Source organism: Amblyomma mixtum, chromosome 9, assembly GCF_055824585.1.
Source record: "Amblyomma mixtum isolate Tamu chromosome 9, ASM5582458v1, whole genome shotgun sequence".
Taxonomy (NCBI): domain Eukaryota; kingdom Metazoa; phylum Arthropoda; class Arachnida; order Ixodida; family Ixodidae; genus Amblyomma; species Amblyomma mixtum.
This window is the reverse complement of record NC_143020.1, coordinates 93,273,422-93,288,518: the sequence shown is the minus strand read 5'-3', so window position 1 is coordinate 93,288,518 and position 15,097 is coordinate 93,273,422. Positions and strand designations below refer to the sequence as shown.

At 43.4% G+C, this 15,097-nt stretch overlaps 1 protein-coding gene across 1 annotated transcript; it reads right to left on the bottom strand.

The window, feature by feature from the left end:
* Positions 1-4,128: 4,128 nt before the first annotated feature.
* Positions 4,129-13,626, bottom strand: LOC149330149 (lipase member M-like). Its single transcript, XM_089559381.1, has 6 exons — positions 13,516-13,626; positions 11,905-12,112; positions 10,253-10,367; positions 7,972-8,122; positions 7,111-7,203; positions 4,129-4,155 (listed from the first exon to the last, which is right to left on the bottom strand). The coding sequence occupies exons 1-6, from the start codon at positions 13,624-13,626 to the stop codon at positions 4,129-4,131; spliced, it is 705 nt and encodes a 234-aa protein (XP_089415507.1).
* Positions 13,627-15,097: the final 1,471 nt, after the last annotated feature.

Here is a 15,097-nt window from a genome sequence, read left to right as displayed (position 1 = left end):
TAAAAACTTCGAAAAGCCTTGTGAATCATTTTTAGTTCAAGAAATTAATGAAAAAACGCTTGAACGTTTCCGAACTGCAGTTGAGGAAATTGACTTTACATCTGCGCTTGAGTGTACTACTGCTGATGATGCCTACGACATTTTCTTGGGTTTGCTTAAACGTGCTTACACAGATTGTTTTAAGTACAAATCAGTCAAAAAGCGCAAAAAATGTCGGAAACCATGGCTCACTGACGAATGTATTAGAATGATTAGTGAAAAAAATGCGATGTATTTTCAGTTCTTGAAAACAAAAGACCCCAATGACTTCATATCATTTAAGAAATACAGAAACAGTGTAACAAAAGTGTTACGCAACTCTAAACACGCTTATTTTGAAAATCTTTTTGGTCGCGTTGCAACTCGGGGAGACGCTCTTTGGCGTGAATTACATAAACTTTTAAATCGCAATACGCACGAAAGTGGAGACCTCGAAATTAGTGTCAATAATCAAAGTTTTAAAGGAAGAGAACTAGCAAATAAGTTTAATGAATACTTTACGACTTTAGCGAACAGTAACCAATGATGATAAAGCATCGTCCTACTTGGGTCTACCGAATGCCCACACTGCTTTTTTTGATCCAGTTACTCCAGATGAAGTGTATTCCATTTTTATGTCTTTGAAGAATAGCAAAGCGCGTGATATTGATGGCCTTCTTATCCGCCCCATAAAGTTTGTGCTCGAGCTCCTGGTACCTGCTCTCACACATATTTTCAATACCTGTTTGACTACTGGTGTTTTCCCACAAAAAATGCAGCTAGCCAGAGTCACTGTTCTGTTTAAGTCGGGAGACAAAAATGAGTTTTCGAATTATAGGCCTATTTCTGTGCTGCCTGTCATATCAAAAGGATTGGAAAAAGTCATCTGCAAAAGAGTTGTATCGTTCTGTGATAAGCATTCTATAATATCCATCCAGCAGTTTGGTTTCCGGCAGGGTATGTCAACAGAACTGGCCCTTCTCACACAAAAGGAATTTATTATTAAAGGTTTCGAACAGCGAAAATTAACATTAGGCGGCTTTGTAGATTTCTCCAAGGCATTTGACAGAATTAACCACACAACCCTATATTCTAAGCTTGAACATTACGGATTCCGTGGAATACCTCTTGCCCTTTTACAATCATATCTGTCCGCGAGACAACAAAGCGTTTCACTAAAAGAGGAGTCGTCAGCTCTACGCAATATATCTTGTGGAGTGCCCCAAGGTAGTATATTAGGACCCATTCTTTTTACTATCTATATAAATGACATAGTAACAATAAGCAACCAGGCATTATTTGTAGTCTATGCCGATGACACAAGTTTCTTTATTCAGTCAGAGGACATTAGTGAATTATCGTCTTTAGGTAATATTACATTTAGTAAACTGTTAGAATGGGGTAAAGTAAATTCATTAGAAATAAATACGAAAAAAACCAAGGCTGTCCTATTTCGACCTGTGCAAAAAATTCTTGATTACAGTATTTGTTTAAAGATAGGCCAAGAAAAAATAGATACTGTACATGAGGTGAAAACCTTAGGTGTAGTATTTAATGAACATCTAAATTGGGATGCACATGTAACAAATGTGCTTCGCAACTTGGCCAAGGCCTGTGGTGTTCTGTGCAAACTTCGTTACATTGTCCCACCTAAGATAAAGCTAATGTTATATAATGCCTTATTTACCCCACACATCAATTACTGTAGCCTTGTTTGGGCAACGACATCAAAGGCGAACATACACCGGCTATTTTTAATGCAGAAGAAAGCAATCCGTCACATTGCAGGCTTACCGTATGATGGCCATACAACAGAGCTTTTCTCAACATATAATATAGTCCCTGCTGTACATCTGTACAATTTAAACTTAAGTATGAAGTATAAAATCTCGTTGGCAAAATCCAATACATGCTTTCTCTCGCTGTGCAATCTTAGACAATCTTTGGATGTTCCTTACAACATAAGACACAGAAACATTTGGCTAGTCCCCTTTTCGCGCACAAATAACGGTTTTAATAGATTGGAACATCGCTTGCCAGTATTATTAAACACACTTCAAGACACAGACATGGACGTAAGAACATCGTCAAGACCCGCACTCGTTAAATATTTTAGGAATTTAACTGTATGAAGCAATAGATTAAGGACTGGCATTTCCATGTTGTAATTAGAGAAACATATCTGCATAAATACATTTGTCTGTGTTTCAGATTTCATTTTTGAAGTATGTACATGTATAAATTTTTGTGTATAGAGTTACATATATATATGTGTGTGTGTGTGTGTTGACTCGGTATAATGCTTTCTGGTGCACGCGCGTAAAATATTATTTGATCGTATTTTGTGCTGTAGTGCAAGAATTTCTGCAGAAACTAATGTAATCATTGTGTGTAATTTTTTGTGTGATTTTAAACCCCTATACGCTGCCATCAAAGGGGGCAAGGGCCTTAGTCAAGCTGCTTAACTAGCAGCTTTTAGTCCTTGCCCTCACATTTTTTCTGTACCAGGATAAATGTGGAATAAATGAATGTGAATGTGAATGTGAAAGTTCTCGAGCCCTTTACGGGGACTTTTTAATGCCTGCAACCTCGTCTGTCACTCGCACCTGCTTATACCATTTCAGAGATGGCTATTGGTTACATTCTTTCAGATGTCTGGTAGCTACCATAGCCGCGGCCAATAACCCAGGTAGCTCCGGTGGGTCAGTAAGCTCCACCCCCGAGGGTGGGGCCTGCGGGGGAGCGCCGACCTTCCAGCGTGTAAAAAGTGACGAGAGGAGAGGGTAAGACGCGAAGACGCTGAAATCCAAATTTTGACTACAGAGAACTGTGGTTCTATTAAGCACATTAAAAAGCTCTTGCTGTGTAATATTCGTGAAGAGGGATCCTTAATATCCTCATTAACATTATAAAATCCCTTTCACAGCCCCTTTAACTGTAGAAAGGTTATTAACCAACTAGTTTTTATACTACCACCGACAGGCTCCTGACAGCAATGACAGACTTGTAGCCGGCCGTTGTTAATAGCGACCACTGTTTAAATAATTTCGAAAATGCGAATTCCCTCCCCGCTTTGGCTGAACAAATTTGGCTAATTTTCGCACCATTCTAAAATTTACGCAAAATTGAAAAAAATACGCGAATAAAAAATTGTGAGGACACTTTACAACTAAAGTTTTGAGAGGCGAAAGCTGAGGGCACTATGCTGTGACGACTTCCGGTTAATGTGACGTCACACCATTCCCGTGGTTCCTAATTAATCTAGAGTCATCAAACCGGTCTTCTAGGTTTATTTTTCCGCCTCTATCTGGTGCAGCCGTTGGTTTTCTTCTACCTTTTTTAGTTCCCGTGTTACACACGTGTGACACACTGTGTTAACAGACGACAGTATGAGCGATTAAAGGTGTTCGCCTTAAAATGGTCAGAGTGCGTCAGAAAGCCTTTCGCAAATACTGACATTCGCGTGTTATCTGTGGAACTTGCGCAGACTACGCCCCCGGCCTACCCTCTGGAGCTCATCACAGCACCCGTGGCGCTCTTCTCATCAAAGGGCGACACGGTGGCAGACCCCACAGACGTGGCTCTACTGGCGTCTAGGCTAGGACCGAGAGTTGTTCTCAACTACGTGGTCCCCCAGAAAACATTCCGCCACTCAGACTTCGCGATCGGGTACAGGGCAAACGATATCCTGCACAATGTTGCCATCGACCTTATTCGGCAGTACGCCGGTTCGAGCCACTGACACAACAGCGAGATTGTCAACGAGTCGGCAACTTCTTTTGAGAATAAAGATTTTCTTGGATTGTCTTCGTGTCGTGGCGGCATGCGTGCTTATTCGCAAAACATAAAGAGTGCAAAAATCAGGTTAAAATATTCTTGGGTGCGCTCCTTCTAGACTCCCAAACATTCTAATTTCTGATCTAAGTGTATTGCTTTCTTCGACGCGCTTTCGTCTACAACCTTTAGTAACCATGAAAGCTGGCGCCTGCTTGAAGGCAATATCAGGACTCTAGCTTCAGCCTTCCCTCAAACAGGCTAACGCTGATAAAACTGTAGCGTTCGTAATTCGCAGGAAGGCTTGGAATTCTTTATTGCCCTCTGCAGGCTCGGTTACGCTGCCGCAGAGTCGTAGCGAGCCTTCGCATCGAACAATTTTAGAGGTAACTCCGACAGCCGAATGAGTGCTTGGTTAAAAACATTTCCACGCTTTTTCGGTTTACAAAATAGGCGTAAGCACGAAATGCCTTGCAAGTAACGAGCAGCGAATTCGACGAGGGCTCATAAAGGGCGCTAGTCTAACTCAGGTATTGGCCAGTTTATTTCGCTGCTGGATGGGTTACAACCTCCGCAGGCTTTCATCGTTCAACCGGGGACACGCGGATGGCCTCACTGGCTACTTTCGAGGATTGTACTCATCTGTACATACTCGCTTGGCTGCTCTTCTTTGGCATTTACGAAGCGTAAGGCATTGCATAGCGGCGAGCAAATGTATGAAAGCCGCTGAGGCCGCCTTCTTACTTTTGCGCGCGGCAATACATCTCTGCTGATGGCGAAAAGGCCACCCTGCTGCTCTGCAGTATAATGTGGTCCGCTGCGTGGCTACAGAGAGCAGAGTCAGTACTACTCCGTTCTACCTCTTGGAAGCACAGAAATAGCGTACGAAACAAGAGAATAGCGACACAATAAAACCGCAGTGCGAGAACTTAAAGTAGGTAAGAGGCCTTGTGAAGGCCCTGTATTCTAAGGCATCGGAAATTGATGGTGTTTTGACTCGGCGCTGGTTTGGAGCTCACTAGGGGTTGTAATGTGAAGTTTAATATTCCCGTGTACAAATGAAACTAAAAGTTTCAGAATGCTAGAATTAAGTCCTGCTCAATTCGTCGCCTTCAAATTCACTCTGATATTCGGCTGATATTTGGTTACAGGCGCGAAAAAAAAAACACAACACAAGGCGGAAAGAAGGGACGAAGCACCCATTCGCTATCATATCAGCTTTGAAGATGATAGTAGTCCTTGCACGTGAAACGATGTATTTGTGCATGTCGCCTTCGAATAAATCAGTTGTGAGTGGCGCTTCCTCCCATCCTTCTGCCTTGTATCGTGTCTTTTTTTTCGCGCCTGTCAACAAAGATGAACAGTTACCAACTTGCCCAGCAAGACGTTCTTTTAAGCTGATATTCGGCCTTAGAGTGGTTGCATTTTCGATAAGGTGTTTGCCTAATTTTGAAAAGAATTTAAGGTTTGGTCATTATATGCTGAAGAAATCCAAATTGTATGTCCTCCTTTAAAAATTAAGGATTCTTTTAAATTAGTATTAATCATATTACGTCCGAAAAAAAGAAACATAGTGGCTATGTATCCCAGTCGTTATATGAAGGATACGGGAGGACCCCATAGTACCGGCGAAAAAGAATACAAGACGGATCGAGAAGCTGCGCGCTTTCATAAATACTCAACGCACAAATAATTTTGGTGAAAAAATTTTGCCCGTCTATAAACAAGACATGTGTGCCACTTCAGACCTGTAAGGACGGTGTTCATCATTATTTGGAACGTGGCAGGAGCGCAGCAGAGCCAGAATAGGTGGACGAGAAATTGGTAGAACCCTTCCGGTGGGATGAATGCGGTTTGCTCACGGTCCCTTTCATCAACTTCTGTCTGACCAATAACCACTCCTGAGCTCGACCGAAGAGAACTATTTGGCTTGGCGACGTCGGTCGAGGGAGTCGTCGATACGCGGCCGCTGATACACGTTTTGGTCACACTGTTAACCTTCCTGTAGTCGAAGCAGCATCGCAGTGTTCCGTCTTTCTCCTTCACGAGAATGGTTTATGGTTTTATGGGGTTTAACGTCCCAAAGCGACTAAGGCTATGAGAGACGCCGTAGTGGAGGGCTCCGGAAATTTCGACCACCTGGGTATTAAAAATATGGCCCACTGAATTGGCCCCAAACACACTAAGGCAGAGTCCGCTTTGAACCAGCCCTATAAGGACGCTTATTGGCTGTTTGTATCTTCAGGCGCTCTACAAGAAGTATATCCTCATGTTCACGATGAAAGAAGTTAAACACACGTCGAAGAGACAAATAACTACGGGTTCTAAGTTATTCGACGGTTAACTACGGTTAACTACGGGTTAACTACGGGTTCTTTCTAAGTCGTTTTTGAGGAACAACCCAAATAAATTCCTGAGATATTGATTAGTTCAGTTCATAATGCAAAATCACCAAATCAATTCTGCGTTATCCTCAATAACGAAGTGCTTATAATTGAATTATCTTCAATAACCAAGTAATTATCGCTATGTGCGGTGTTTGAAAATATTTTTGCATTTATAGCAGCACCGCTCTTCTCAAACGGTCTGCTTTGAATTGAGTGTGTGACGAATTTCACTGCTCAAAGTGTATGATGTGGGATCGATGCTTGGTTTGAGGTTTGCTCGTAGTTGTCGGTTCACGTCGCAGTAATTAGCTGTGGTTCGACTACTGTTGTATTTGGTTAGAGAGCGAAAGCTGTGGTGTATCGGGCAACTAGACGCGGCTTGGTGTCTCTAACGTTGATTGCGTCCCGGAGAACTTTGCGACTCGCTTAAATTGAACATCTGTAACTTACTGCCTCATAATTAAATTATTCGTGAACATCTAAATACATTACCCGATGATACGTTACTGAGGCATCTGTGCATTCATTAGACGCCCGTCAACTGCTGGACCATCGCCGTACATTGCGTGTTGGAGTTTCAATGGGTGCCGCATGATGGCGCTACGACTGCATGCCATGCGCGAAGGAAACTCACCGGAAACGTACTTCGTTACTCGCTTAATTGGGATATCTAAATCTCGGGTTCGGTTTCCACCTATACCACAATTTTCTTCTGTTGTCTTAATTCAGGCTGCTTCAAGGTCATATCTGCGCCGTAGCATGATCTTCAAAGTTTGTACACGAGAAGTAGAGCTTTCGCTCCAAAAAAGAAAACATGAGCGCCAAAAGCACAAACCCCCCTTCTTAGTTCTCTGTTTTGTCTGGTGCCACCTCATCCGCATAGCTTTCTAGAATACGTGGGGTGTGCGTCTCGACAAAAGTGATCACTTACATTTATTACCGGGACGATTGGTAACAATACCGACAGTGGTGGTCCCGTGTGGCTGACGTTCGCAACAGGTCCGTATCCCACTAGCAGGTCAACCTACGCACGAAAGAAATTCGATCTTTTCTTCAATGAATAGATTCAATTATCCCACTGCTTTAGCGTAGTGCTCTTCAGGCTTATTGAAGGCCCGAAGCATTCTTGGTTCACCGAAGAACTTTTCTGTTTGTTTCTAAGCCGTTCAGTATTCGTTCAAAAACGCTAGACATCAGGAGGCAACACGGGGAGGCATTTAAAGGTACGAACAAAGCACGGCAAATAGCCATTATTTTTACATCGTGTTGGTTTTCTTTCAATGTGGAGAGTATCCAATCGACCTATGGTCATGCTCACGAATCTTTAGTAATCAGGCCTCACGAACATGCGATGATGAGCCCCTTAAGGCACGAGGAATCAGTTGGAAGCATATATCCTGTGAATCTTTTATGGAAGAATGCCGAGGAGCTCGCTTCTTGCTGAACACAAATGTTTACGTTGTTGACTTAAAACATAATAAAATAATCAACCAACAAAGGACAAGTATACAAACGTCCAAGACTTCACCCTGCATCTCCCTTAGGTAGTAAAGCTTTCTGTGGTCTATTTTCTAAGCGGAAATATGGTCAAATGGTTTTATTCACAGAAACAATGTAGAAAGAAATAAAATATTGCGAAGCATGCCCTGGACAATGCCAATAATAATACTTGATATTATTCAGTTCATGACTGTCTGTTTTTCAGGCAGAGCCTCAGCTCCTTTTCTGCACTCTGAACATTCAGTTGTCGCTATATTTCAAAGAACGAGAAAAGATTGCCATTGGTACACACTTTGTCGTTATACTCCGGACGAGTGGAGAGCAGTACTAGAGTGGCGACCACACCCTGGGACAGAGTGAAGATCGTCAGCTTCGGGGCACCGGTGACGTTGAGAACGAGGTTGATGCTTGCTGCTAAGTCGTAGCGCCCGATCTCGTCGAAGCTGCGGGTAAACTTATTGCAATTAATTTGCGAGCTATGGCGGATTCGAGAAACAATTCAATTTTTTATTAGTATCCTAGAATGACATGAGGCAGGGCTGAATAAACATAGCTTCTCCTCTGGGAATTTAGTAGACCAACGGTAGTCAATTCTAAACCTTAAAAATCTGGCCCAGGTCCGTCCCACCGCCTCAGCTCCCTTTCTCTAACCAACTCGCAACCGCTCCTTACTCAACTAATTCCGGTTTAATTCCGATGTTATGTACACTGACACCGCAATATCAAAGTCCACAAACGCGAAACCTTGTTGAGCGCGTCAAGCATAATGCGCCACGTGCGAGAGTAGCTTGCACACTGGCGACAGACAAAGTTTATCCGAACGACTCGGGATTTCTCAGAATTACAGTTCTCCACTCTACTGACATACCTCACGGCATAAGTCTCGTTTTTGCATCGACCATCCAGCTCCTACTCCACCCCCCATGCCAGTCGCCATCACCTAAATCGAAAAATTACTTTCTTTTGACACGTCGGTGCGGAGCCTTGAAGAAGCATCATACATTCCTGGCCAGTGAAGTCAGGTAAAAGAGCCTGGTTCTGTACACTTTTGACGTGTCTGACACCGTCTATAGATAGATAGATACAGAGAGGGGGGAAAGGCTGGGATGCTAACCAGAAAGGTTTCCGGTTGGCTACCATGCACTGGGGAAGGGAATGAGGGGATTAATGAGGGAAGATAGAAGGAGCGGGAAACATAGACAGAATCCGTCAATCAAGGCAGCCTCTCTAAAAAAACAAAACGGTGCCTTGTAAGCCTTGATGGCAGTCGACCGTTGTGGCCACGGACCGAGGATCTTGGCCTCTGTGAAAGGGCGAGGATAAAGGCGGGACACCGTCCATAGCTGAGCGATCTATGTCTACGAGGTGCAGGCCAACTACCCTTGTTTTCTGTGGACGCTTATAATAAACCTCAGCGCCCAGCGCAGTGAAAATAGATCGTATACTATCTCGTTAGCGAGTGTTGACGTAATTATGAAATTCCCTGGAAGAAGGCCATGCGTTTTTCTTGGACGACTAATAAATGGCGGCATCCGCATTTTGCGGTCGGCCCTTTCTTTTGTCTGCTGAATGTACCCTCGGCTTTTCCCTGCTTGCTTTCTTTCTGATGGGCAGCGCTGATCGTCTCCGGGGTGCCTTAGCGGATTATGGAGCCTCAGCAATCAGCCACTTTTTTTTTTACCTGCATAGCGCGCTCTCTTTCCTTCGCCGCTTTCGCTCAGTTACGTTCCCCTGCATTGTGACGCTAAGTTTGTTTGTTTTTTTATCTTGGGAAGCCTGCTTGGTGCACGCCATAGCCCTCGAACGCTCTTAGCTCCCTTAGCAAAGATTCGCAAAGCAGAAAGAATGGTTGAACGAACACGAATACGAGAACTTTCAGCGATGTTTACTGAGGTAAACAACAACAACTGACCTCGGCGCTGCCTGTTGCAGCAGGCCACATAAGAGGCTGCGGTAATCACTGCTGCGGTGTCACTTTCTCCAGTGCATTTAGCCCTTCAGCTACACACGGCTGTGTGTAAAAAACTCCAATATTTGACGTACAGAATTACCAAACCACCGAAGAATATCTAGGATATGGAAACCTGCATGCGATAGCTATTCTGCGTTTGAATCATATATAGTCACACGAGTTGTCTGTAAACAGGCTAACCTTTCCGATTAGTGGTGTACGTACTTTGTTCTGTGAAATAAAGGAAATAAAGCAAAAAAGGTAATGGCCAGTATCAGAATACGCGGCACTACTGTTGGGGCCGCTACCGTCAGAAATCGAATTGAACACATATATTAAAATGATTTTTTTCCTTGGGAAAAAATTGCCACAAAAATACCGGTCTTAAGGCCGTTCTTAATACCGGTCTTGTAAGACCGGTGTCACCACAAACTCGGCAGTTTTCGTTTGAGTTGCGCTTCAGGTTTGGCAAGCTCCCGGGACGTTATTCGCCAAATCTGCATGGGATGGGAGCTAAAAGGATTTCACGTCTAAAAGGTGTTCCTTGACAGTCGGAAGAGATGTATAAATAACAGTACATACATGGAACAGCGGTGCACTTAGAACGAAGTGCGTGCCTTACCTCCACTTCGCATACTTCGGATCAGTTTTCGAGAGCGTTGTGTGGTTCGTGTACCTGTCCGCCTCTCTAGAGTGCATTAACCACACATCGAAACCGGCGTCAGCGACAAGGAAACCTGCAAAGGATATTGGTGCATTTTTAAAAGAAAAACTGTATAAGGGTATCATATTGCGCGAGAGTAAGAGCGATACTTGAGTGACATGACAACCTTCCAATGATCTCTTAAAATATACTCCACTTAATGAAAGAGCCGCTTCCGACGACTCAGATCACTTTTCAGGGGGGTTATGTTCGAGCAGAAAGAGCTACGAATGTGCGAGTTGTGAGTGAACTTAGTGGGAGCTCTGGTGTAGCAAGGTTTACCACCTTGGAGCAACCTGTAACTGCAAATTGTTGGCAGCGAAGAGGAAAGATGAAGTTTGTAGGTAGAGAGTTTCTCCCATTACAACAAATTCATGCCAAGGTAGTTAACCGACCGCATCACTTCTAGAAATTTGGGCAAACTTCCTGGTAAGCAATAAGCCACAGAAAAGCAATTCTACTGTTTCGATCGATGCTGCTCTGTTTTTACAACATACTGCCAGTGAATACCACGTAACAAGCCCGGTGATTTCAAGAAACTTCTTGCAGGTATCACTGCATCTGCCACTTCCTGCAGCGCACAGCCAGTGTCTACTATGTAGTCGAGAGGGTCTAGCCATCTTCTGATCTCCGTCGCAGCGGCCACAAGACTATTCATGGCCAGTAACTCAAGCTGTTGTACGGAGCTTCAGTATTTTCAGCAAAATACCTAAACGGGCGAGTTGGTGGTACAGGGTGGCTGTCTTCCTTTCAATCCGTATTTTCGCCTTCGTAAGTCATTATTATAGCTCATGGGCCCTCCAGGGCGATTGTGAAGAATAAGGTGCAAGTTTACCTTAGCCGCATTAATATCACTGTGCATATGTTACTGCTACGAATGACTTCTCTCATATTGCATTCACCGCTCGTTTACCAGCCAGGCTTCACTGAGAAACAAAACACGTCTTTCAACAAACAATTAATTTATCACTTTTCTAGAGTCACCCTGGAAGGCAACCTGAGCTGAAACTTGTTTGAATGGCTTGTCATCCTCGAAAAATGGAATCTTATTACAAATGACAGTAATAACAAAATCACCAATAGAACAAAAAAATGTCGCGGCACTGATACTTAGTCAATTGAATTATACCACTTGATTAATTGTACAGAGCAACCAGGCCCGACTATGTTTGTGGAAGAAGAACAAGTATATTCCTCCAAAAATTTGACCCAAAAGTGAACAGAATTAAACAAAGTGGCATACGTAATAAAGACGACATGTGGTAGTCGATTCAAGGCGTAGGTGTTTTCAAGTTAAAAAGAAAAAAAAATCGCACAATCAGTTTCAGAACCACAAAATCAGGTCATTGAGTTCATAGTTATAAAAAAAATCGGATCTTTTTGACTTCGAGTTCCTGTGTGTGTTGATGCTTTCCATTAAATCGCTTTAAGACAAAATAGTTTGTCGATATCAGCTAATATTGCGCCAATTAACTAGGTGTGTTAATTAGCTTCGAATTTTTTAATATACTCTAAAGTTATTGTACGGTTCTGCAGCGGTCGGCGCGGAGAGATACTGCGTATGCGCTTGCCAGGTGACTGCGAAGGGTAGTTGAGAATCCAGATGTCCGAGGCGCCCGCCAATGCCGGCACGAATAAAACGGGATGAGCGGTCGTTCCGTTCTGTTGCGTTGATCCATTTATTCCGTGGGGCAACCTGTCCACTTCTATAATGTAGCCGTCCTCTGTGGTTGCGTGGTTGATCTCACAGGGATAGCCGAAGTCGCGCACCAGCTCACACTTAATTGAAATGGGAGAAAAAAAAGCATACGTTGTTTGATTTATATGTGTGCTCAGTGTTTGCATCGGATGCATTGACATTTTATGCGAATAGAATAGCGGGCAAAAAATAGTCACCTGATTTTATCGCACCAACCTGATAGGCTCAACACACTGTTGGCACATATTGTTCACGGATGGTGCTTATTTTAAGCTCCTTTTTTCAGTATAATACCAGGTCGTGAAGCTATGTGTGCAAAGTAGCCTATCAGGCATCACAAGATGATACAGAAGCAAAAGTGCGGCCAAGAATAAAAAAAATATATTAAGCACGAAAAGCAAGCGCGACCGCATTTATTGGTATGCTGTGTTTACAATTCGAAAGAAATTCTATTCGTTATCAATACAAGAGAAAATCAGTTGTTCAAAAGCCTTTTCCAAAGACCTATATAGCGGGCAAAATAATGAAAGTTTATGGCATGTGACTGCAGTAATGGTAGTAATTTTGTCATTAACGTCGAACTTTTCAAATGTTTCACCCCTTCAAGGTAACTAACTGCAAGGTCTCAGTCACTATTGCTGGAACCGACCAAGTTTCTCATTCTGGTTTATTATATACGGGGCTTGCACTACTATTTTAAGCACTTCCCTAAAAGATATTGAATGAGAACTTCCGATACATTCACGAGATATATGGCTAGCATTCCATTGACAAGACCTAAAATTAAATCATTTATTCTCTGCTAGAATATACGGGGTCGGTTTTCGGTTCGAACCGAGGGAAACATCTATTAAAACTCGACTTCCTCTGAACGCACTTTATATTTCAAGTGCATCCTCTACTACGGTCGTGTTTAGCACAGTCAACCAGCTGCGTTCACTTTCCAGCTCGTTTTGAGCCGAAAACAACATAATTGTGGAAGGGCATGGGAAATTTATCATGAATACTAAGTGAGCCCTCAACACTGACGTGGACTCAGAATACCTGTTAACTAGTGGGCAAACCCACGGACTATCCAGTGAACCACAACAGCTTGTTCTTTATGGGACCAGGATTTGAGAACAGTGTGACGTGGCATCGATTTCTGATAATTATCAGCATACATTTTGCCGCTTAAAACGGTTCGTTCTGATGACCGCCTAAATCTCGAACTTTATATGCAGACGAGGCAATAGTCACTAAGAGCCCAAGTATTGTAAGCACAACGCGGAACATTCGGGACAGACGCAACTATAAAAATTACGTTTCCATGATAGCTCTTGCAAAGAAGAAGTGGTTGAGAGATGCTTTGATGTCTATGTGTAGCCTCCGTTCAAGATTATACATCCTAAACCTTCCAGTATACATGCATACTTGCTAGCACAAAATTGCCTTGCATAGGAGTTCCTGTATTGGGAAAATTCGCAGGGAAGCTTGTTCTTACCGGTGTTAGGCGAGCCTGTCTCTGCAGTTCGTCCTCGGCGACACTGAACCAATTCGCAGCAAGGACGGACAACACGGCGAACCGAGTAACAGCACGCAAAGAAGGCCCCATGTCAGTAGCTCGAAGTTTCCACCGCAAAGTGCACTACCGGCCCGCATGACGCGAAAATATATATAGCTCGAAAATTCGAGTTTCACGTGCTGCATCTATTAAATTTAGTGAAAGAGGTGAGGCACCTATGCATATTGCCGACGCAAACACTCACACCACCTTATTTTTACGATTACACCTGCAAATGCTGTAGCACCTGCTTCATTCTTTGGCTGCTTTCGGTCCTGATGTATATGTGGAAAGTACTGGATGTTAATTCTAACGCCACCTCATTGTAATACGAAGCAGCACTTTAAGGGCACTATGCTACGGCTATATTATCCCACCAGCTGCGTTTTCAGAGCTAAGCAGGTCTATTTATCACTAATATATACATCTTACCATACTCAGCAAAAAACTATATATGCGTACATGGTTACTACTTGGTCGCCTACAATGTGGCGGCACCGGACTTTTGTTACAGGTTTACCGTTTATTGTGCAACATTCCTTCTGTGTTTTTTTTCTATAACACATATCCCACTTTAACAAAGGGACAGTGAAATTTGCAGCGTGCATTTTGGGCTTTCCCGTGCATGGCCTGTATGTGATCATGTCACATTATCTAATGACAACGCTGCCACGAAGGTCTAGTGTCAAAATGGCAGCGCCCAAGAAAGCACATTTGAGGATGGCAACAATAGAAATAGAGAAAACTAGGACAACACGCCTCCGGTAAGGTTCGTGCCTACTATAGACCATCAAAATATTTGTCTGAATTTTTGAATGAATTGCAATAATTATACAGGCACCGCTGCTTTTGTTTCTTTTCGCGCTAAACGACCTGACAGCGTTTATTTGTGCGCGCTCGTAAATATACATGAGTACTCGGAGTAAGAATAATCAGGTCATTTTCCTCAGTTCAGAGGAATAAATTGCTATATTGCAGGCACGTGTCAGAATCCATAGCATGAAAGGTAGCGCAAAACTAAGACTTCTTGGCCGATCCCCCTCTGTGGGTATGCGCCATTCTATGAGGTTTAAAACAACAACCCTATGGTATTTGTATTTGTTATTTGTGCTTGGTCTAGGTTTTTGCTACCCCTCGTGCCGTGTCTGACTGACACCGACTTGCCCAAGTTTCCGCCCGCGTGTCAGGATGTGCCGGGTGACTGAGATAAAGACAATGCAACGAGTATGAACTAAGCTAACGCAGAGACGTATAAGTTTTTTGTTCGCTGTCAAGGCACCACGTTGGCTTTGCCAGGAGAAAGAAGGAAGGGTCGGTTTTTCGAGCCGGAGATTATAGTTAGGAAAAGCCGAGATCTTCTGACATCCCAGAAGATCGGGCAACGGTGGTACTACAGTGAGCTAAATGTGCGTCTTGCTAACCTTGATAACCTTGCTTTCGCATTCAAATGTGAAACTTTCCACAAATGCGTCCCGGCGTGAAGCAGCCAAGAAACGGAGCAGATGCTACATCGTGCCCACGC